General features: G+C 41.8%; 2 protein-coding genes across 12 annotated transcripts in view; one reads left to right on the plus strand and one right to left on the minus strand.

The window, feature by feature from the left end:
* The window catches only part of TRPM5 (transient receptor potential cation channel subfamily M member 5), a 34681-nt gene extending 21617 nt beyond the window's left edge, over window positions 1-13064 (plus strand). The window contains exons 15-24 of the mRNA XM_056492399.1: window positions 427-685; window positions 1854-1972; window positions 2359-2491; window positions 4928-5102; window positions 7040-7208; window positions 7892-8070; window positions 8492-8624; window positions 9301-9373; window positions 10189-10279; window positions 11097-13064. Coding sequence (XP_056348374.1) covers window positions 427-685; window positions 1854-1972; window positions 2359-2491; window positions 4928-5102; window positions 7040-7208; window positions 7892-8070; window positions 8492-8624; window positions 9301-9373; window positions 10189-10279; window positions 11097-11197 — 1432 coding nt within the window. The 3' untranslated portion in view covers window positions 11198-13064. The remainder of the gene's footprint in view (window positions 1-426; window positions 686-1853; window positions 1973-2358; window positions 2492-4927; window positions 5103-7039; window positions 7209-7891; window positions 8071-8491; window positions 8625-9300; window positions 9374-10188; window positions 10280-11096) is intronic.
* Window positions 13065-13147: 83 nt separating this feature from the next.
* On the minus strand, window positions 13148-17756 carry TSSC4 (tumor suppressing subtransferable candidate 4). Of its 11 annotated transcripts, XM_056492762.1 has the most exons (5): window positions 17626-17714; window positions 17215-17329; window positions 16321-16393; window positions 15976-16184; window positions 13148-15273 (listed from the first exon to the last, which is right to left on the minus strand). In XM_056492762.1, the coding sequence occupies exon 5, from the start codon at window positions 15183-15185 to the stop codon at window positions 14145-14147; it is 1041 nt and encodes a 346-aa protein (XP_056348737.1). In that variant the 5' UTR covers window positions 15186-15273; window positions 15976-16184; window positions 16321-16393; window positions 17215-17329; window positions 17626-17714; the 3' UTR covers window positions 13148-14144. The 11 variants fall into 11 exon arrangements, with proteins under 11 accessions (XP_056348737.1, XP_056348738.1, XP_056348733.1 ...); XM_056492763.1 differs by lacking the exon at window positions 15976-16184 and having other exon boundaries at window positions 17686-17756; XM_056492758.1 differs by lacking the exon at window positions 15976-16184 and having other exon boundaries at window positions 17626-17737.
* Window positions 17757-21191: the final 3435 nt, after the last annotated feature.

Genomic DNA, 21191 nt, shown 5'->3' on the forward strand with positions numbered 1-21191 from the left:
GCAAGAAAACTTTAGAGCAAAAATAATTAAGAGCTCACTCACAAAAATGCATTGCCCATTTTCTTTTCTTTCCTGTTATTTAGGTTTATAAATATCAACTACCCTTCTCCCCTCTCCTTGTGCATTTGCAGCCCATGCAGAATGGAACGAAGTTAACAAATAAAATTAATACAACCAAACTGAAATAATAAAAATGCATACATAATTCTGATGTGGCTTTGTTTATCAAAACCTTCCTTTTTTATTTGAAATATTTCTGCTATGGTAATATGATTGCTCTGACTTCTGCAGCCTTCCCCCTTGGCCAGCCCCAGCATCTGCCTGTTACTATCTTGCATGAAGCTTTATATAGAATTATATTGAGCCTATTCCCATGAACTAATTTTAGGAGATTGTCACCAAGCATGTATTCTTTTTGGTTTGCAGAGGAAATGACACACTGGAAAAACAGAACCCTTCTGCAAACACAGCATGGGCAACATTCATGTTTACCCGGTGGAGAAAATTCTGGAGTGCCCCTGTAACTGTGTTTATGGGGAATGTTATAATGTACTTTGCTTTTCTATTTCTATTTACTTATGTCCTTTTACTGGACTTTAAACCACCTCCACCTCAGGGCCCATCTGTTAAAGAAATTGTCCTCTACTTCTGGGTGTTTACCCTTGTGTTGGAAGAGATCCGACAGGTGAGTAACCTGCATCACCTTGGCACCAGCACAGCAAAACCTGCAGCAGGATTTCCCATAGATTTACAGTCTGTATAAGCATACAAGCTTGGAGATTTCAAATGTCAGGGGCACAGGTGAGCAATATAGAACTGACCCCATCCTAAACATCTCACCTCTCTCTCCCAGAGCAAGCTCTTCCTGCACTGTGTAAACCTACAGCTCTACCTCTGTTTTTCCATCCTTCTCCAGCCTTAGCCAAGTCAAGTGGGCTGCCAGCACTCAGATATTTTTTGCTTTGTAAAGTCCTTCTCTGATTTCACTCCCCAGAACTAGGTCTTCCCACCACAAATAGTGTAAGTTATATTCTACACCTGGAAACACAGCAGACAGCTCTACATCCTTTTAGGAGATTCTTCCCTGCTGGAGACTGTTTAAAAAAAAAATCACAAGTAAATGAATTCCGATTATCTGTGGCTTTTCCTAAAATACTTTTCAACTCAAAATATTAGCAGATCTCTTTTGGGCTCGCTTTTCTTAAAAAGAAACAACCAAACAAAACCACCAACCACCAAAAGCCCTTCTCCATTAATCTCCTTTTACTGGTTTTGGAGTAATGGAGTAATGTCCTCAGTTTAAAAACTGAAATAATAACAGTGCTGCAAATGTGTTGCCAACTGTGGGTGCATAAAGTTCTTCTCCTTAGACACAAAAAGAAAGCAGTTATAATAATTTACTTTGGAAGAACCAGTAGGTGTTCATTGTTTAAGCAAAAGAGACAGGAAAGTTTGTCCCAATTTATTTGAAATTATGCAGCAAGGCCATAACCAGAGGAGGACATGGAAAATATCTGGATCAAAGAACATTTCATTATAAACCTGTAAAACATGAAGACTGCCAGGCTAAAACCCAGTTAAGAAAGCCAGCTCCTTGCCTAGATAATGAAATGTGCCTTTGCTGACAATTCCAGTACACAAATGGCCAAATCTGTTCATGCTGTTTGGGTAGCAATGCCTAGAAACTGAACTCTGACTGGAAGCTGCATTTTTTAACACCTTGCTTTTTTCCTTATTACACTCAGAATTTGTGTTTGCTCTTTGCAATGAAAGAGGAAAAGGCAACAGGTATTATGTTAAAACTCAGTGAAAGTGGAAAGAGATCAATACCAATGGATATTTCTCTTTTTCAGAGTTTCTATACAGATGAAGACACAAGCTTAATGAAAAAATTTAAACTGTATGTGGAGGATAACTGGAATAAGTGTGATATGGTGGCCATCTATCTCTTCATAATTGGGGTGACCTGCAGGTAAATATATTTGCTCCACATGAGGTGGTCAGCATCAGTACCAAGGGTTATGTTCATGTGCATGAGAGAACAGGCTCCAACATTCATTTTTACAAGCTTTGAGAAATGGTTCTGCAGTAGAGGCCTCTAAAATTCTGTGGAAATCATGGAAGATGCTCCAGAGACAACAAAAAAAATATATTGATATATTCAAACACATGTACTGAAAAGCTCTGCTTTTGTTTGTTTGTCTTCAGAAATCGCTTTTACTCAAGGTACTTTTTTTTATTTGTTAATAAATCTCATTGAAGCCAAGAGAAGAAAACATAATTTGGCTATTTCTCACCACTGTGCAGACATTAGCAGTACTTGCTGAGAGCTGATATTTCATTCCATGTGTTCTGCAGGATGCTGAACTCAACTTTTCAAGCCGGCCGTACAATACTCGCCATCGATTTCATGGTGTTCACACTCAGACTTATCCATATTTTTGCAATTCACAAACAACTTGGACCAAAGATCATAATTGTGGAAAGGATGGTAAGTGTGCAGTCTGTCTCAGATAAATACCTGTGTCTTCTAAGAAGTGAGAGTAGGAAATTTTGTCTTTAGAAAGGAAATACCTTCATAATCTGCCTTTATTTTTACATTTTTGAAGCTTGTCATTTTGCATATTCTTGCATTTTTTTATAAGAGGCAATATTTTAAATAGATCCTTTCAAAGAGCTATGTAGTGCAGTAAGCTGGCTGCAATTTACTAATCCTTGTACCTCACCTAATAATGTATCCTCCAAATAATTTATTATCCAAAGAGCAATCTTTGTCTTACTGCTATTCCTCCCACTTCCTAAGCTGTGGAAGGAAGTAGGAGGAATAGAAGTAATTTGTATCCAGGGCAGAGACTTCAGGCAGATGACAGAGCATGTACAGGAGGGCAGGGCTTCCAATGACTGACTTGGGAAAACAAACTATGTTTCTCACAGCAAGTGCAGGAAAGGACAAAAAAAAAAGAAATCAGTGAAAAATGATAGTTACAAGTTTCCTACAGGAGTTACTCCTTCTTGTACTTTTTAGCTGTCCATTACAATGAAAACACATTAGTACTTTGCAAGCAGATGTTGGAAGATGTTGATAAAGTATTTTTATTTATTACTGCTCTCCTGCAGGAAATGAGACACTGGGATTACAGTTACTGTGCTTGGGTATGCATTGGTATGTAGAAATAGCTTTTTATTTAGGCATGTTAATCCTCCAGGTCAATTAGCTCATGCTAACTGATTAATAGAGTTCATCCAGTTGTACAGAATCTACAAATATTTGATTTGTGACTCACAGCAGAACTCAGTAAAAGCTCTGCAGTCTAAACAAGCCTATACATTGAATAAACATAACTACCAAGCTATTTGGATTTGTCTACAAATGCAATAACTGGAACTCTAACATGACATTTGGTCGGACTAGCAAGAGAGTAAATGGCAAATAAACATTTGTTCTTGTTCATTATCTAACTTATGGCATTAGCAGGCTTCCATTGCAAGAGAACAAGTCAGATGTACAGCTCCTAACCCTTCCATTGCTGCTGCCAAGCTAAACCAGGGCCTTGAGCAGGTCCTGCCTGTGTCCACTCTGCTGGCACCTGCAAGATAACACTGGCACTGGGAAGATGCAAACAAGAACATAAACAGCAGCCTAGAAAAAACCCTAACGTGTTTCCCTTTCATCTTTGCCCCACCCAAGCCAGCACCATGCCTCAGCTTTGGTATTTCAGCATTGAACCTTACATCAAAGCAAGAAACAGAGAAGGTACTTCAGTAAATTGAACCTGCTTGAAGGGTTTGAGGGGGTTCAAGCACCTCCCTTATTTAACAGAGGAGCAATCCCAGATGGTCTGTGTCTTTCCCCTTTATAGTCTTGCTACAGATTTGCTGAAACAGGTCTGGTAATTGCTAAAATGCCAGAACAATGCTCATTCCAGAACAATACTCATTTCCAGAGAGACTGCAGACTGGATAAAAAAAGAAAACACAGTTTCAGACTTGTCACCGCTCTCCCATCACCACGATAGCATTACAGCCCTGCAGCATTCCTAAATTTTAGATCATCCAGAAAAAAAATATATTGATGGAAGCCAGACACAACTCTGTCTTGCCTGGCTTAGAGATGGTGTTTCTTATCAGAACTCCAAGTAACATACCAGAGCTCTGAAATGCCTACACTTTTGGGTAACTGTACAATCCAATAATCTAATTGAAATGAATCTACAGTCCCTAATGAACTCTGTCAGATCAGATGGGGAGATGATGAAGTGCTCCTCTTCCACCAGGGAAAAATTATTGCACTTGAAATGCATATTAGATTTTTTTTTTTTTAAGTAAGTGTTTTAGGATTCAATTACTTCTGCTTCTGTAGAGAAACACAATGTTTAAAAGCAGGAAGCCCCAAAAAGAATCTTTCAGATGCATCACTTAGCTTGAAAACTGAAGACAGAAGGAATCTGATCCTTGCAGCCTTCCCTGCCTACTGTATCAGAGGCTCAGTATCCATCAATGAGCACTGACTGCTACCAGGATTCTCTGCTGCAGCAGAACTCCTGCAATTCACAGTAAAGCAGTCCATGGTACTCATATCTCATAGAAAATATGCACTTAAAAGATAAAAATGTGACAGTCACTAAAAAGATTAAATGTGTTTCATTTTTAAATGTTTGATGATTGGAAAGCAAGATTTTAGTTAAAAATGTGCCTTTATCTAAATGAGCTATCAAAGAATGCCAGAACAAGAAGAATATGATAACAGCAAGGTCAGACAAGGAATTCTGTGCATGGAACTGTATCCTATTCCACCTCCTTTAACCTCAACAAGCTTGTAAAGAAACAGAATTATCTGAGCTGTATTCATACAGAAAGACTACTGTTCCCTGACTCTGCTACCACAGTCACTGCCCCTCCTTTTCTCCCCTCCCCCTCTCTTTTGCAGATGAAGGATGTTTTCTTCTTTCTGTTTTTCCTGAGCGTGTGGCTCATTGCCTACGGGGTGACAACTCAAGCTCTGCTCCATCCCGACGACAGCAGAGTGGAATGGATATTCAGAAGGGTTCTTTATCGTCCCTACCTTCAGATATTTGGCCAGATTCCACTGGATGAAATAGACAGTGAGGAAATTTCTCTCCCCCTAACCTGGTCACACTTCTGATTAGAGCATGGAATTCCTTCCGAGTATTGCCCTTTTTTAATTTTGCTTTTTTTACATCTTTGTCCTACAGGCCAAAGCTTACACATTACTGTCACACGAAGTGTATTTGCAGAGAGATAATGGGCACTGTGAAGTTACATTAGAGCATGAGGGCTGGCCCTATTTAGATAAGCTCTCAGAAATACACAAGGATTTGCAGGTTTAAAGGCTGGCATACCTGCTTTCACTTCAGTCCATTTCCTTACAGTTTAATATAGACTCAGATAACCCTGTGTAAACTCAAATAATAAATAACAGCACCTCCACACATTTTGGCAGTAGTTTAATGCAACAGTGTTAAAGCAATACTGCTCTGCCCATAAGCAAACAAATGTTTCAGAATAAAAATTACTCCAGAGCATTTATTTACTCAGGAGATAAAGCTGCCCAAATCAAATAATGCTAGTAATTGCTTATGTGCAGCACTGCAAACAAAACAACATAAAAATAATCACAAGACACTGAAATAATTAGGCATAAAAGTTCAAAGGCAACATTTCTGATAGGTAAGCAGGTGAAACACAGAATAGGTCACCTCCCAAAGTAGTCTGCAGTAACACCACAGCATTTGGCCAGTGCTAAATGTCACTGGCAATAATGAAGTGGGACTAAACTTGGAGTAATATAAAATAGAACAAAAAAAAAAAAAAAAAGCCACAGACAGGAGCAAACCAGTAAGCATTCTCTCATGTTCACTCAGCTTCATAAGAAAAAACATGTCTTAGAAAAGCCAAAATACCTGAATAACACGAGAGAGGAATGCGATTTGTGTCCATTTTAAAAACCTATGGTGTAAGCATGTACAGCACCATCAGTCACTCCTATTTCCATTAAAGTAATTAGAAAGAAGCAAACACTTTTGGAATATAATTCAACTCATTTGCCAAAAAGTCAGATGCAGCACTCCACAGAAAGGTGTGTTTCTCTTCACTGAAACTCCAGTGGGTGTCTCCACCTGGGTAAATAACAGGTTAAAAGTAAGAAAGAAAAATAAACAATTACATTGGCACTTCCAGAAGGGATTAATTTGTCCCAGGGCCCTCTGAGTCGTATTCTGTTTAACATCTTTATGAAATATATGGAAAGGGATAATGAGGAGGACAAAATCTGCTGACAAAACTACATCACTGGGTAGCAAAGACAAAAGCTGACACCTAAGAGAGGCAGAGGAGCCTCACGAGTGCTGAATCATCAAATGAAATTCAGTATAGATAAGCATAAGGTGAAAGAAATCCCAGCTTGGTAAGCTTTGATATAACCATGTGCTCTAGTGAATGTAACCAGGGGGTTATCTGTACCACCAGGGAAAAGGATTACTAGGAAAAAAATGGAGGGGAAAAAAGTAAATATCATTATGCTACTCTAAACTTGTGGGTTTAATTCATAGCTGGAGACAGAATACAGCACTGGACCTCTAGTCTGATGCAGTAGAACCAGACCTTCTTCCTAACCTCAACTGCAAACTCAGATTCACAAAGCACTTTAAATTTAGAATGAGGAACCTGCTTCCCAGCTTTTACTGAGTTTTCTCCTCTAATCCATATGCCACAAGAGTGTGGGGGAACACAAACTCAGAGGAAGTTTGATTCAGAGAACTCAAAACTAAAAAGGATACAGTCCTTTCAATGCAATCCCTTCTTGATGAACATTAGTACAAAGCCAGCTGTGACAGACATCTTGCCACTAAAGGAGCAGCCAAGTGGAGGTCTGTATGCCCTAGGGCTGCAAATATCTTACCCAACAATGCAACGGCTTTTCACACACACAACACGATTATACTCCCACAAAAATCAAGGAAAGAAAAGTGACTTTAGGATTTGAAATAACTTGTTTTTTCTCCTCCATCCTCCTTTGCAGCATCACGAAGCTATCCCAGGAACTGCACGTTTGAGCCCCTGCAGGCTCTGCAGGAGAACACGCCGTCCTGCCCCAACAGCTACGCCAACTGGCTCGTCATCCTGCTGCTGGTCATCTTCCTGCTCGTCACCAACGTCCTGCTCATGAACCTCCTCATTGCCATGTTCAGGCAAGGGTGATTGCACTGTGCACCAGAGCCTGCAAAGCGTTAAGGGGATGCTCACGTTTGCTGCCTCACTGCTGGCCATCCCTTGTAATTTCCCTAATGAATATTACCTGGGGATTGATAGGAGAGTCCTGTGATCAGATAGCTCTTGAATTCTCATCATCCTGACTCTAGCCACATGGCAGACTAGGAGAAAAGAAGCCTCTCTCACTGCTAAAAATTCAATTAAACATGCACAGAAGGGTCTGAGTTCCTGGCTGTGTGGAATCAAATCTGCAGGTGCACAGCAGTCAAACTTGGCAGACTTCACAGTGGATGATTTGCACATCAGGGAAATGCTTGTTGTCAACACAGCTAATAATGATTCATTTGGTTGAAGAACTGATGTGGCATGTTTGCTGATCTTTCCTGAGCAAAGCAGAATTATCTTTTAAAAAAAAAAAAAAACAAACAAAAGAGTGCCAAACAAAACAAATGTATCTTTTAAACACTTGGAGACTGCAGCTGCAATTATTGTAATATCTAATCATTTGCACAAATTTTAGATTTAACCAACATTACTTTCTGACCTTGCTGTTCCTTTTTTAAAGTAAATATAAATACAGGACAAAATTTTGTTATATTCATCTTTAGCTTGTTGTGGTGAAGAGTTACATGCTTTTATTTCCCCCCACCCAAAATTACAGCTACACTTTTCAAGTTGTCCAGGGCAATACAGACATCTTCTGGAAAGTGCAGCGCTACAACCTGATTGTGGAATACCATGGCAGGCCTGCCTTGGCACCACCATTTATCATTATCAACCACATCACTCTGGTTCTCAGAAGACTCTTCAACAAAATGGAGCACAAGAAAAAACACCTGGGTGAGTTGTTAACAAATGAGATCAAGCAACTGCAGAGCCTGACTCTCTCCAAGGACATGGTGCATACACAAAACAGCAAAGCAAGCTGGATTTCCATAAGCCAAGATTCACAATTTATTTTAACAAAGAGTGCCAGGAGAGCACAAACGAAAAATTAAGGTTTATAATTTAAACTATGAACAGTTTCCCACAATGCATTTCTTGATCATAGTTATTACAACAAAGGTAGCAATATAAAATGGGTTACAGGGATTCTATTTCTAAAGATTTAACAATTGATAGGTTTAAGGAATAGTTATTTTATTTGCTCCTGAGTTTTAGCAAATATTAACCCAAAAAACAATCTTCCTTTAGCATTTCAAATTTTCACTACTAGTATCAGAGAAAAAGGGGTAAAATACAATTCTTATTCTTCCTACAGAAAGAGATCTTCCAGTGGGCCTTGATCAAAAAATCATAACATGGGAGCTGGTGCAAAAAGAACACTATCTTGTAAACCTTGAGCAAGAAAAGAAAGAAAGCAATGAAGAGAGGCTGAAGGCCACATCTAACAAGTAAGTTATTCAGACCTGCAGCAAGAGTAACTTGTAAGCCTTCAGCTTCCAATGAGTTCAGCATTTAAGTTCTTGTAAAGCTTATATAAAAGGTCCAACTGGAATGCAGTTAGGAAATACTGTCCATGAAAAAAATGTAAGAGGCCAGCATCACTACAATATTAGAGTGCTTGTCATTCTTGAAGTATGTATAATTATAGTTCCAGCCAAATCTGCAGCCAAGCTCAATGAAAATCTTATTCATGAAGAAAATGGTGGAAAAACAGTTCATTTGCTAAACTGCAGCACACATAATTTCATCCCCTGTAGGAATACAACACAGACTTTTGAATGGAAGTTTAAGATACCTTGAATTAGCCACAGATGCAGAAGAACAAATACTTATGCCTTTATGGGATGGGACTGAATCTCCATTTGTGTACTTTTCTATACTTCCCCACTGGGACTACCACTTGAATTGGTTTAGTTTGGTTTTACCTGATAAAGTATAAGTCCTAAATTATTATTCAGAGGTTTAAACTTTTCAGTCTCACTGAAATAATTTCAAAGTAGTTATATGCAGGGAGAACAGAATCTAGGACAGAAAAGCACTCCTTGAAGAAGCTTTTAACTCCTATCCCAGCTGTTTTCTCTTACAATAAAACAGACTTCAAAGGTGTTTGCTTTGTTTCCACAGAGTGGACAATTTGTCAAAGTATTTTAGTGGGTGGAAAGAACAAGAAAAACGATTTAAAGTTCTGGAAGCCCAGGTAAGTAGTACTTTCTAGGCATTTATATCAGCTTTAGGATTCCAGCATCTTTCATTTAATCATGGTCTGGCAGATCCTACTTCGGGATAAAGGGAGAGAAAACCAGATCTGTACTATGGTTTCACTTTCCTGATTGCTTTCTCATGATAAACATATGTAAAGAAAAATTTCTAAATATCTGTAGAAAAGGGAATACAACATTTCTTGCTCTCTTTGGTAGTTCACTTGAGAGTTTTTATTTCCTTTGTTAAGGATGCTTCTGGAATGGAACACTTCATTTCCCCCCCTCCATTCTTGTCCTTCTCCTAATCTTTTATTTTGTTTTCAATGTCAGCTTGGAAAACATACATGTTCTGTCTGATCTGACCTAATCTTGAACATTGGCTTTATTAATTTTCCTAAGACACCAGGTACCAACATCTCAAAAGGGAAGTGTCCAGCATACAATTATGAAATCCAAATAATAGCAGGAAATTCTGTCTTGCACTTTTGATGACAAACCCTTGCAATATAAACAAACAACATTTCTTACACAGTCTGAAAATGTTAAACCACCTGCTATGTATCACAACTCTTATTGTTTTCTTTATCTCTACAACTCTCCTGTATAATTTTGGCCTTGCTGAAAGTTCTTTATCTTAATACTCCTCCTAGAGTTTCCTGCTCCTTTCTTATCCCTTTTATGGCTTCCTGAAAAAAAGTCAAGCTATACAGATCCAACAGAAACACACAAGGAATGCTTTAGTATGTTGGCTTGGAATAATGTAATGTACTCACAAAAAAGAGCAGGTATTTAATCACTCCCTGTTTTGTAGATTTGCTACTGTACAGCTGTTATCTCCTCCATGGCAGAGGTTTTAACCAAAACCAACCTCTTGTGCACTCAACCAGCTCCAAACTATACAAGTAAGTACTGAAAACAATCATGGAAAAGCTAATTAATACAGCTGAAAAATGTAGTTAAAAAAATGCAAGGCAGAAAAAAAAATTGGAAAATAACTCCATTAGGAGATTCCTAGAAGTAATGGGAATATAAACAAGGAACAGAATATTCTTACCTCAGAATGAAAAAAAATCTTTTGTAAAATACATTTAAAAGCTTTGGGGCAAGGACTGTCACTTTGTATGTTTAAATCATTAGAGACAGGAACAAACCATTTCTCAGCCACTGCAGGATATCCAACACAATAAAGATTTTGGATATCCTTCTTATAATGACATATTTCAACATCTACCTATTGCTATCTGTTACACAAAATAGCCTCCAAAACCCATAAACCAAGCATATATATATATACACACACACACATACATATATGTGTGTATATATATATATATTTATATATATATATATACACATACGACACAGTAGCTGGAAAATTCAGTCATGACATGACAGGACCTCAAGCCACTCAGATCTGAGCTAAACTCAAGTTTTACCTAATTTTATAAAACACTTATGTTGCTTCATTATCAGTATTCCAATAAGGAAATCTCCATCCCATAGCAGGCTTCCCAGATATTTTAATACTCTAACTGTATAAAAATTAGAAATTTAAACAGCTGAAAATAGCCTGTGTTTATAATTTACTGAGCAAATGCAAAGTAATACAATCTACAGTATGTTTTTTTTCACCATTTTGAAGTTTCCTAAACAATTATTACTAGGTGCCCCTTATCCTAAGGTTTTTAAACAAGCACATGACTTTTCCAATCCCCTTAGGCATGAAGAGTGCCAACACAGAAGTGCCTTCACCACAAAGACAGGGAAGAGAAGAGCGTGCAGATCAGTTTGAGACTGACATCGAATACATCGATAATTAAATTTTATTCTATTTCTTCACATTAAACCTTTAGTCCTACTGAACTACTGTAGGAGTAAAATCCTAATCTCTTGAAGGCCTAAGGGCAACAAGCCCTCTAGGCTAAGCACTATCAGTGCTTGGCATTACTGAGAATTTCTTGGTCTTTGTCCTTCAGTTTCTGGAGCTTTCATCCCTGCTGCTCCCGTAGCACTCAGTCCCTTCTCCAAAACCATTCCACAAACAGCACTAAGGCTTTCTCCTCCAGGGGGACTCTACCACCTTATTTTCCAAATACCATTTGTTCTCCAGATACCACACCCTCAATCCACCATCATCACTGCCAAATTCCACACTTCTCTGTTCGAGGGAGTCTCCCTTTGGAAGGCCAATCATTTATGCACTTAAAAACAAGCTCCTTCCTTGGCCAAGAAATGAAGCTTGTACTCCTGAGCTGCTTAGAAAAGGAAATCAAGAAATAGTTTCCAAGGAAAGGGCCTGAAAACAGAAACATTACAATCCATACAGTTCCTGGAGTTCCTGCAACTCCCAAACAATTGTACCCACCAGCTTCTCTTCCCACGCTGGCTCCTTTGAAAGGTGTTCCTTTGCTGGTATTTCTTCTTAAGGGCTCCTCACTCCACCTCAGAGAATGGAATCACCTGGTGTTTGTTGTTCCCATGCCCCACCACAGCTGCTGCCACTCTCCTGCTGGAAAGGAGCCTTTGCCTCCACATATCACACCACACAGAGTATCTTCTCTACATCTAAGCATCTGATTTCATTTTACTTTTCTTTCTCAAAGGTCAAGGGAAAAAAGAAATCACTTAAGAAAGAGACTTGAAAACAAGAATGTGAACCAAGAATTATCCCGCAGTCTTGGAATTTGGGCTGTTTGTGGCTTTTTCCATTACTTAAAACTGGCTTGTACATTTCTAGCATACAAAAACTCACTGATTATATTAGAATTTTGCAAAATATATCACTAAAATATCAATAGCATCCTCTAAGGGGAAATTTCTTTGGAATACTATAAACAGCATCAGAAGAGGGAAGTATTGGGCTGTGTCTGACACTGATAAGCTTCAGCTGCATTTCCTCACACATATAATATTGTCTCTATGCAATGTAATTGTAGATTGCACAAAAGCTTTCTGTTACCAGAGGTGGAAAAAAAATAAATCTCAGCTCTGACAAAAATGAGCCTTTTATTAACAGATATTAATCTTGTTATGATGGCTTCATGAAACAGGCATTTGTCCAGTTTATTCAGCTGTGCCCCAGGCCTGTGACTCCATTAGCAGCAATGGAATTTTGATAGTCCTACCTGCTCCTCACCCTGAGCAAGCAGAACTCATAAACCCAGTAAGTCTCTTTTTGCTAAGAAATAACAGATATCTCACAGCCAGCACTCCTTGCTCTTGGCAGCAGCTTCCACTTTGAAATGGCTACTACCTTCATTGTGATCAGCAGACTAATTATCCACTGGAACCCTAAATCTATCCATTTGGATTTGCTGTGTGTGGCCAGTCCCATGCACTGGAACAAGCAATGTATTTACCATGACCCACTAAGAAATCTGCATCCAACTGCACACTCATGAGAAAATACATTCTGCTCTGAAAACTAAAAGGTGAGTTTAGAAAAATGGAGCACAACTGCCCCTTTTATACTGTTTTCTTCTTCTTCTGCCACATGATGTATCTGTTCAAACACAAAATCCAAGTGGTTTGGGCCTCCCAGTTAATTATTAAGATGGATCTCCCCTTCAGAGGAAGTCACCCCCTCAAACACCCTTCAGAGTTTGAGCAAGCACAATCTACCAAGAAATATCACAAACTCTTAAGAATGAATATTTCACTACACAGTTATAAATACTACCCTTGGATTTGGTTCATTTAGAATACTGACCAAAAAATGTCAGTTCAAACTGACCAGAAGGAGTTTCAAATCATGCAGCCTTTTCAAAGAATTTAATCTTTCAACTTTATTTATTAAATTTACTAATACTGTGGAAAAAACCCACCATATTTGACATTCCTTACAATGTGATTCATTGTATGAGATGACACATCCTATGAGAGGATTACACATTGTAAAATGATTGAAAATGTTAAAAATGTGAGGTTTAGAATCTATAAGACTTGAGGGAGAAGTTAACAAGATGGCAAAGTTAGAGCAACACTTTAAAAGATTTTCAAGACAGTTCTGAAATCAAATAAAATGTTTGGTAAAACTCCTATGGCTTCATTACTCAGGGTGGTTCAGAGATGAAACCAAGTTACAACCACAAGTTTATTGTATCAGATAGAACAAAAATGTCTCCAGTTCTGGTATAAATCTCATTCCCACAAATACCCCAATCCACATACAGAATCATTAGGGAAGCAGCACCTCCTGGAAAGGACATACAAAGGTGCAAATCATCACATCATATAACTGGGCACTGTTGTGCTTTTACCCTCAAAGCCAATGAGAGAAGGGTGTTTTTAAACAAAAAAGTTAAAGGGTTTTCCCTCCTGGGGCAGGGCCAGGAGAAGTCACATCCAGTGGAAGACTAGGTTTTATTTTCATTGTTTAAAAATCTCTACATAATGAGCTCATCACCTTTTCTCCAGGATTCCACAGGATTTGGGAACAATTCCAAAAACTGGGAGTTACTAGGAATCCCTGCAGTCTTTTAGCTAACACTTCTGTTTCTTTGGATACTTCAGCTCCAGAGCAAGACCCAGGGAGCTGTTCAAGCAAACAAAGCACACTTTATTCTCTCCTGCCAAGATGCAACTATCCTGTGCCCATGAACTTCTCATAAACAGAAAGGCTGGAGTTTATTTTAGGTAGCTTAATTTCTAACAATATAAAAAGTTCTTGGTGGCTATGATGCAAACTGTTGGACAAAACAGACCAGAAAAAAAAAAATAAAAACAGAACAAGACAAGTCCTGGGATGTCTCCAATGTGCTGCATCCTTCAGGATTCTTCCTCCTCCCCCTCATCATCTACTTTAGGTCTGAAATTTTTCCTGCTCTTCTTCTTACTGCAGTGGAATCCAACTGTTCCCAAGGATGGCTCTTCACCTGCACCACTAAGCCTTGCATCAGGTTTATATTCTGTGTTCTGGTCCCCCTCCACCATGCACTCCTCCTCCTCTGCTGCCTTTCCACTGTCACTGCCTAAGTGCCCCAGCTCAACCTTATCTTCTTCTCTCAAGTCATCACTCTTCTTAAGAGATTTTCCTTTCAGATCTGTCTTCATCTGTTTCTTATCATCCTCCCCTGCTGGTGTTTTCTTTTCCAGTCCATCAACACCTCTCTTAGTTGGTTTGGTGAAGACAATCCTCCCAGCTCCACAGCTGGAAGGGTCCTGGTTGAAGGATGGGGTGTAGCTGTCTTGAGCAGCCGAGCTCTGTTGCTCCCCTCTTTTCTTCAAACCACCCAGAAATTCCATGGCCACAGCCCTGTTGGTGCTGTCACTGGACTCAGAAACTCCCTCTAGGCTGTATTTGGTCCAGCGCTCCGGGTGTGCCACGTAGTCAGGCACTGCAGGAGAGCTTCTGGGAGCCTGCCCTGCTCTGGCTTGCCTTCCCATGTTTTCTGGGACCATGCTACCTGAAACTGTGCTTGGAGGCAATGGACGCTTAAACCTCCCATCAACAACATTATCCTCAGGCATTGAGGGCACAGACAGCTTGGCTGCCTCTTCCAGGCAATCAAAAATGCTCTGGCTACGCAGAGAGAACGTAGAACTCATGCCCTTCAGATGGAATGGCTGGACAGGAGATCTGTCACTGCTGTTTGAAGAGTCGGGTGTCTCTCCTGATCTGAAATCCCCTTCATCTACAGACGGCTCCTCTGGAGATACTGTATCAACTTCTGCTTCACCCGGCAGCCCCAGGTCATCCGAGTCAGAGTCGCTGAGTGACACTGTATCCGAGGGCAGAGCTCCTTCGTAGTCTCTGGCACCACCAGCCACTATCCCCAGGAAAGGCTCACCTGCCTCCTGGTCTCCCATCTTCGAGCTGTCACTCCACTGAGGTCTTTGATGTAGGCCCAAGAACAACTCTAAATACAGTTTTCCAAATGCCCAGCAAGTTTAGTGCCTAGAACACAAAGGAGCATAAAAACTTTACTGTGAAATGAGAATCAAGAATGAGAGCATCATTCAGTGTCATGCAAAGTAATTATAACTGCAATATAACAATTAGCTGTGCTTCAGGGATTCCCAAGCAATTTTGCTTCAAATGAAAACATTATTTAAGGAACGAATGCACGTTAAAATTAAAGATTTACGCAAGACTGAATACAAGAATATGAAGTAATTGAAAGTAATGCTACCAAATTTCATTACAGGTTACATTACTAAAAGATGAACATAAAGCTCTTGAGTTTATCTGAATGCCCCAAAGCACACCTTCCAAGAGACAGCAATGACCTCTGCATATAAATAATAAATAAATAAATAAACCCTGTGTTTATTCACACTGTAAAATCCACAAAAACACATCCAATTTCTCACACTTTGATTTGGCCAGTGCAACCCTTGCTGCATTAGAACAGTACCTGCTGCCCCAACAACCATCATGTTCTGCCTGTTACAAAGGACACTACCACTGATCCCCATCAGTGACAGAACACCCACAAAAATATCAGAGCCACTGTTTCAAGTTTGCTTTATTGTGGCATAAAGTACAAGCTCCACTCCTTCCTTTGGCTATATGCTCTTAAGTCATTGCTAGATTCCAGGAGTAGGAAAATGAGCCAGCTCAAGAAATCAATCCCATTGGATTAAGAAAACTACTCACACATGCCATGGTCACACATGGACACGAGGAGAGGCTGCAACCACAGGCCTGCAAGAGCTGGCCCTTCAGTCAGTAAATGACAGGGTGGTTTGAAGCCTGGCTTCAGGAGCAGCTGGAATACCTGACAGTGCCAACTGCTTGAAGGGAGCCTCGCTGAATTCAGGTGGTTGATGATCAAGCTACCACTTGCTGGGCAACTGGAAACAGAGCTGGCACACACACACATTTTGGTTCAGCTCATGTGAAACAGTTCTAACATATGATTAGAATAAGCTTGACTACCTAATTATAGGCTCTTCTGAAAGGATGCAGTAAACAGACATGGAAAGTCTGTTAGTCACTCACTTTCTCTTGAGACTGAGTCAGCTTTCCCTCCTGAGGGTCAGTTAAAGCCACCAAAGATCTCAGCACTTCCACCCTAGAAAACAAACATTTCCATCACAATACTGGAAATGTAGTTTTAAAAATAATTCTGTCCCCTGGAATCATCCAAAGCTGCAGAACTGGGTTCTAAATCTGACACAAACTCACGGTGGTATAAAAGCCTGCAGATATTACTGAATTTTTGGCAGAAGAACAGCACACAGCCTAGTAAGGCAAGCACCACTATATTTACCCAGTCTCCACATTCACACTGCCAACTTTATCCTGTAGAACGGAAGAGAGGTTTCAAAAAAAATTCAAGCTGTAATTTGCACGTGCAGAAAGCCAGTACTAAATAAACAGTATTAAATGCAGCTAAAAAGATACAAAAATAATAGTTATACATTGCAAATACTAAATGCTGCTAAGTATTAAGACCATGGGTAATACAGACTTCTGTTCTCAAAGAAAGGTCATGTTCAAAGTTAGGGTCAGATTTTCATGAAGCATAAAACACAGAGAACCTTCTGAGGAGTGCTGTGTTCCATGTCAAGTCTGGCTGTCTTTGACAGAAAGGATCTGACAGCTGCTTTTGAAAACACTGCCCTCCATGTAACCCCTGGCAGGAAATAATCTTCTTAAAATGATACAGTCTTCTGCTCAGTAGTTTTGGAACACGTGAAAAGTAACGACTACAACTCAGAAAGTGCATAATTAAATAAAATAGCTGTTTTCATATGGCAACGGAAGAGCTCATGGTGGGCATCTCTTAGCTGAGGGCACTTACACAGGAAGTAGAAATTCAGCTCCTAAGATGTTTTAGCCTTAACAAAGCGGCCGAACATGCTGGCCCTACAGCACACCAGACTCACTCACAGGCTGGTTACGGAGACGTGATCCCAGTACTCGGAAAGGAGGGTGTCTCTGCGGAGGGGAAGGCTCCCAGCGGGCTCCTCCATCCTGCTGCGGCTCAAACAGACTGCCAATCTTCCTGCAGGAGGAGGGAGACCTCAGTCACCGCACACCACTGCTCGGGCACAGCCCCCGGACAGGGATCCACAGCCCCAGGAACAGGGAACAGGAACAGGGAGAAGGGCAAGCTCAGGGGGCAGCCCCAGCCCTGCCGCCCGCCGGCCCGGCCCAGCGCCCTTCGCGGCCCGGGGTGCTGCTGGATGCGAACCGCCCGCCCCACACGCGGCCCTCGCTGGCCCCGCACCCCGGGCACACGGCGCGGACCGCCGGGGAAGGGAGGGGAGGGGGAGAAAATGGAAAGGGGAGCCCCCGTACCCCGACACCGCACAGCCCCAACACCTTCCACAGCGCTGCCCGCCTTGCCGCCTTTCCCACCTCCGCCCGCGGCCCGCGGCACGCCGGGACACCGAGTCCCCTGCCCGGCTCCACGGAGCGGCCACAAGGGCACCGAGACTACAACTCCCGGCGGGCAGAGCGGCGCGGAAGGGGCCGACACCTCCCGGCCGCCTCACCTCCCTCGGGGCTCCCGGGAGTTGTAGGCGGCCGCCTTCCCTCGGCGGGGGACATTTTGCGAGCCGGGGAGAGGGGCCAAGCGGTGCTGAGCGGCGGGACTACAACTCCCAGGGCGCACCGCGGCGCCGACATTTCGCAGCCTGTGCGGGGCCGGCTCGGGGCTCGCCCGTGCACCCCCAGAGCCGCCGGGGCCGTGAGGGGCAGGCACGGCTCCGCCGCCCTCCGCTGTCGCAGTCTGGGAAAGTAAAAACCGCGTCACAGCTTTTGTTCTCTTCGGAAAAGCAGCGCTTGGCCTTCGCGAACACATCCGCAGTTTTTTGTTTTGTTGGTTTTTTTTTGTTTGTTTGTTTTTGGTTTTTTTTTTTTTTGTTTGTTTGTTTGTTTTTTGTTTTTTTCTGTTACGTGTTATTCTCAAACCAACCACTATCCATCCAAAAAAAAAAAAAAAAAAAAAGTTTCCATTTTCCATCCCAGAAGAACATTTTTTGTGCGTGTGTCAAGAAGTGGAGCTCCGTCTGAAAATGTTTTATTGGCGCTGGCCAAAGGGGCTCGATTTTTGTTTTTCCCCTTATTTCAGCAAAAAAGTTCAAAATACATTTCCCAAGAGGCTTCAGCATTCAGCTTGTTTTCCCTATGTTTAGGAAAAATTGTCTGTGCCAGACAATGTTGTGGCTGCATTGTTCACTGGCTCCCTTCAAGCCGGGCCTCACCGTGACTCACCCTTAATATAAACTGCAGCCACCTCCTATGCATCCCCAGGTTTTAAATACGTTCTTTTGCCTGCTGGAGTGTTGCTAATTACAGTAATTCATGACACAAGGTCTGTGTTTGGAATAGGCTTGGCAGCAGTGATGAGGTTATTGCAAAATGTCTTCTGTCCAGCTGTAGTTTTAGAACAGCTCTAGAGGTGTTTCCCCATTTGGTGATCCTATTTCTTTTTATATGCATATGGTGGTATGGTCACAGGCATTCAGATGGATGGAGGGAGGAAAGGAAAGCAGGAATCTTGTAGCAGGTGAGCAGGAATGGAAAGGAGAGCAGTAAATGGGTAAATGAAAGGAAGAGTAAACCTGGGTGAAGGCTGCCAGTGCTGTGTAACACGGTCTGGGGTTGGGGAGACAGCAGGAGAGAGTCTGAGCTTGATAAGGAGCAGGCAGGAAAAGGGATGTAAGCAGTGGCATGTCCCATTTCTGTAAGAGTGGAGACAGGCAGGGTACAACACACTGGTGCAGACAATGGCACCGTCTTGTTTTGAACCTTGGTTCTTTGCTAGATCACCTCCAGTGTTTCTGTCACTTGTGCATGTGGCTGCCTTCAGGGACAAGCCCCATGCCTCCATTTCCAGAGGCTACAAGTTCTCACATTTTGCCTGGATGCTGTGTGTATTGGTGGCTAAGGAACCTGAATGTACCCCTTTCCTCCTTCTTGGTTTTTTATTAATGAAATTAGCTCAGCTGGTTATAAAACCCAAGGCTGTGGGTTTGATCACCATACAGGCCATTTACTTAAGAGTTGGACGTGATGATCCTTGTGGATCCCTTCCAAGGCAGGCTATTCTGTGATAGTATCTGTGATATTTAGCATCACACACACAGAGAAGCGGGGCTGAGCTGCTCATTCTCTGGTGGCTGAGGACAAGGCAGCTTGCAGCAGTGGAAATGCCGCTGTGTTGGGACTTTTGCTATTGCTTGGCGACAGCTGAAATAAAAATAATGAGTCAGAGCCTGAAGACCAACAGATGGTAAAGTGTTTTCACTGAGGTGGCTGGAAGAGGGGGCTGGAAGGTGGAACTGAGCTGCAGCAGAGGCCACCATCCCACTGAGCGGGCTGTATCCATCGTGCAGGCTCCAAGGAGCCGCTCGTTTGCGGGGATGGCTCCGTGTCCCTGAGCGTGGGGAAATGTGAAAATGCACAGCAGCCTTAGCCCCATCCTCCTTTCCTGCAAATAAATCTGTCCTTTGGCCCTGTGTTTTTCTGCTACTCCCTGGCAGGCTCCTGCTGCTGCTGCTGCTGCCCTCAGAGCCTGGGGTACCACTGGTCCCTCTCCTCATGGCTCACAGCAGCAGGTCATTCTCCAGCAGCCACCCAGACCCTGCAAGCCAGATGGAGCAATAAGATGCGTTTTTCAACATCTCCTGCATCTGGAAAGAGTGTGGAGGTTACTCAGATGTGGCTACATGCAGCTGATGCTGGAGCTCTTGAGGGGAGGTGGGGTGGGAAAGGAATATTTTCCTGCAGGCAAAAAGGAAAAGTTAAGTCATGACCACTGCAAACTCCTCTGCTTGGAGAAGGCAGTCACACCAAGCCAGACTGGTACAGACTGAGGGAAATAAATGAGTTGTCCTCTCCCATTTGCCAGAATGAAATCCTACAAATGGCCTTGAAATCCCTGGTGGGGTGGGTTTTCAGAATGCAGTGCTTGGTTCCACCTCTCTTCTACACTGAGCTTCGCTTATCTGCTTTACTTCATACTTTCATTTGGTCCTGCAAGCAGATTAGATTTATTCCAGTGTTGTTTACCCATGTAGGTGCTATTTTCCCCTAAAGTACCTACATAAAATTAGTTCCTGTGGAGTGCGTTTTAATGCAGGCAGGCTATGAAGGTCTTTATCAACTCTATTCTTCACAATAACAATGTTATTGCCAGCCTGTAGAGGACCTGCAGGGAAACACCACAACCCCTTTTTTTTGTTAAGAGACATTGCACGTGTGGGAGGGAACTGAAGTCATTTATAAGCAAAATTAATACTCTCTGCAATTACTCCAATTTTAAAAAAGAAACAGAAACAGTTGGGGGCGTCTGTTCATTTTGATTTAACTACAGAATATTTGCACTAAGAAAACCCTTCTCCCAATGTTGCTGCTTTTTTCTTTTTCCTATTCCTGCCCCGAAGTGCCTGATACTGAAAAAAGGCATAATGAGAGGCTGAAAAAGGTCACTGGAACCAGCTGAGAGGGCTTGAAGTTAACATTAACAACAAACCCTATAGGACCCTAAAACTTCTCAGACCTTGTGTTCCAACAAGACCTGTGGGAGCTCCATCAACCAACACTGAGCCCTGCATTAATAGCACGAGTCCTTGCTGGAGGAAATCTCAGCAGTTTGCTTGCAGCCAGCAGGCAGGGTGTTGTGTTCATGCCATCTCTCCTGGCCCAACACCAACACCTCTCAGTACTCAGCAAAGCTGTGTTCTGGCATGAGGGAATGCCCTAGCAAAGCAGGGCCAAGAAACACTTTAAAAAAAAAAATTAAAAAGTGAAAGGTGTGATTAAACCTTATCTGTGATTCTGTAATTAGAAGTGTTACTTGCAGCCATTGCCACTTGAGCTGGGTCATCTAAATCCAGTGAGAAACACCAGGCAGTCCA

Source organism: Oenanthe melanoleuca, chromosome 5 (genome assembly GCF_029582105.1).
Source record: "Oenanthe melanoleuca isolate GR-GAL-2019-014 chromosome 5, OMel1.0, whole genome shotgun sequence".
Classification (NCBI taxonomy): domain Eukaryota; kingdom Metazoa; phylum Chordata; class Aves; order Passeriformes; family Muscicapidae; genus Oenanthe; species Oenanthe melanoleuca.

Bases quoted from the DNA above. Each gene is read 5' to 3' on its own strand.
- TSSC4 (XM_056492767.1), bottom strand. From the start codon at position 15,185: ATGGGAGACCAGGAGGCAGGTGAGCCTTTCCTGGGGATAGTGGCTGGT.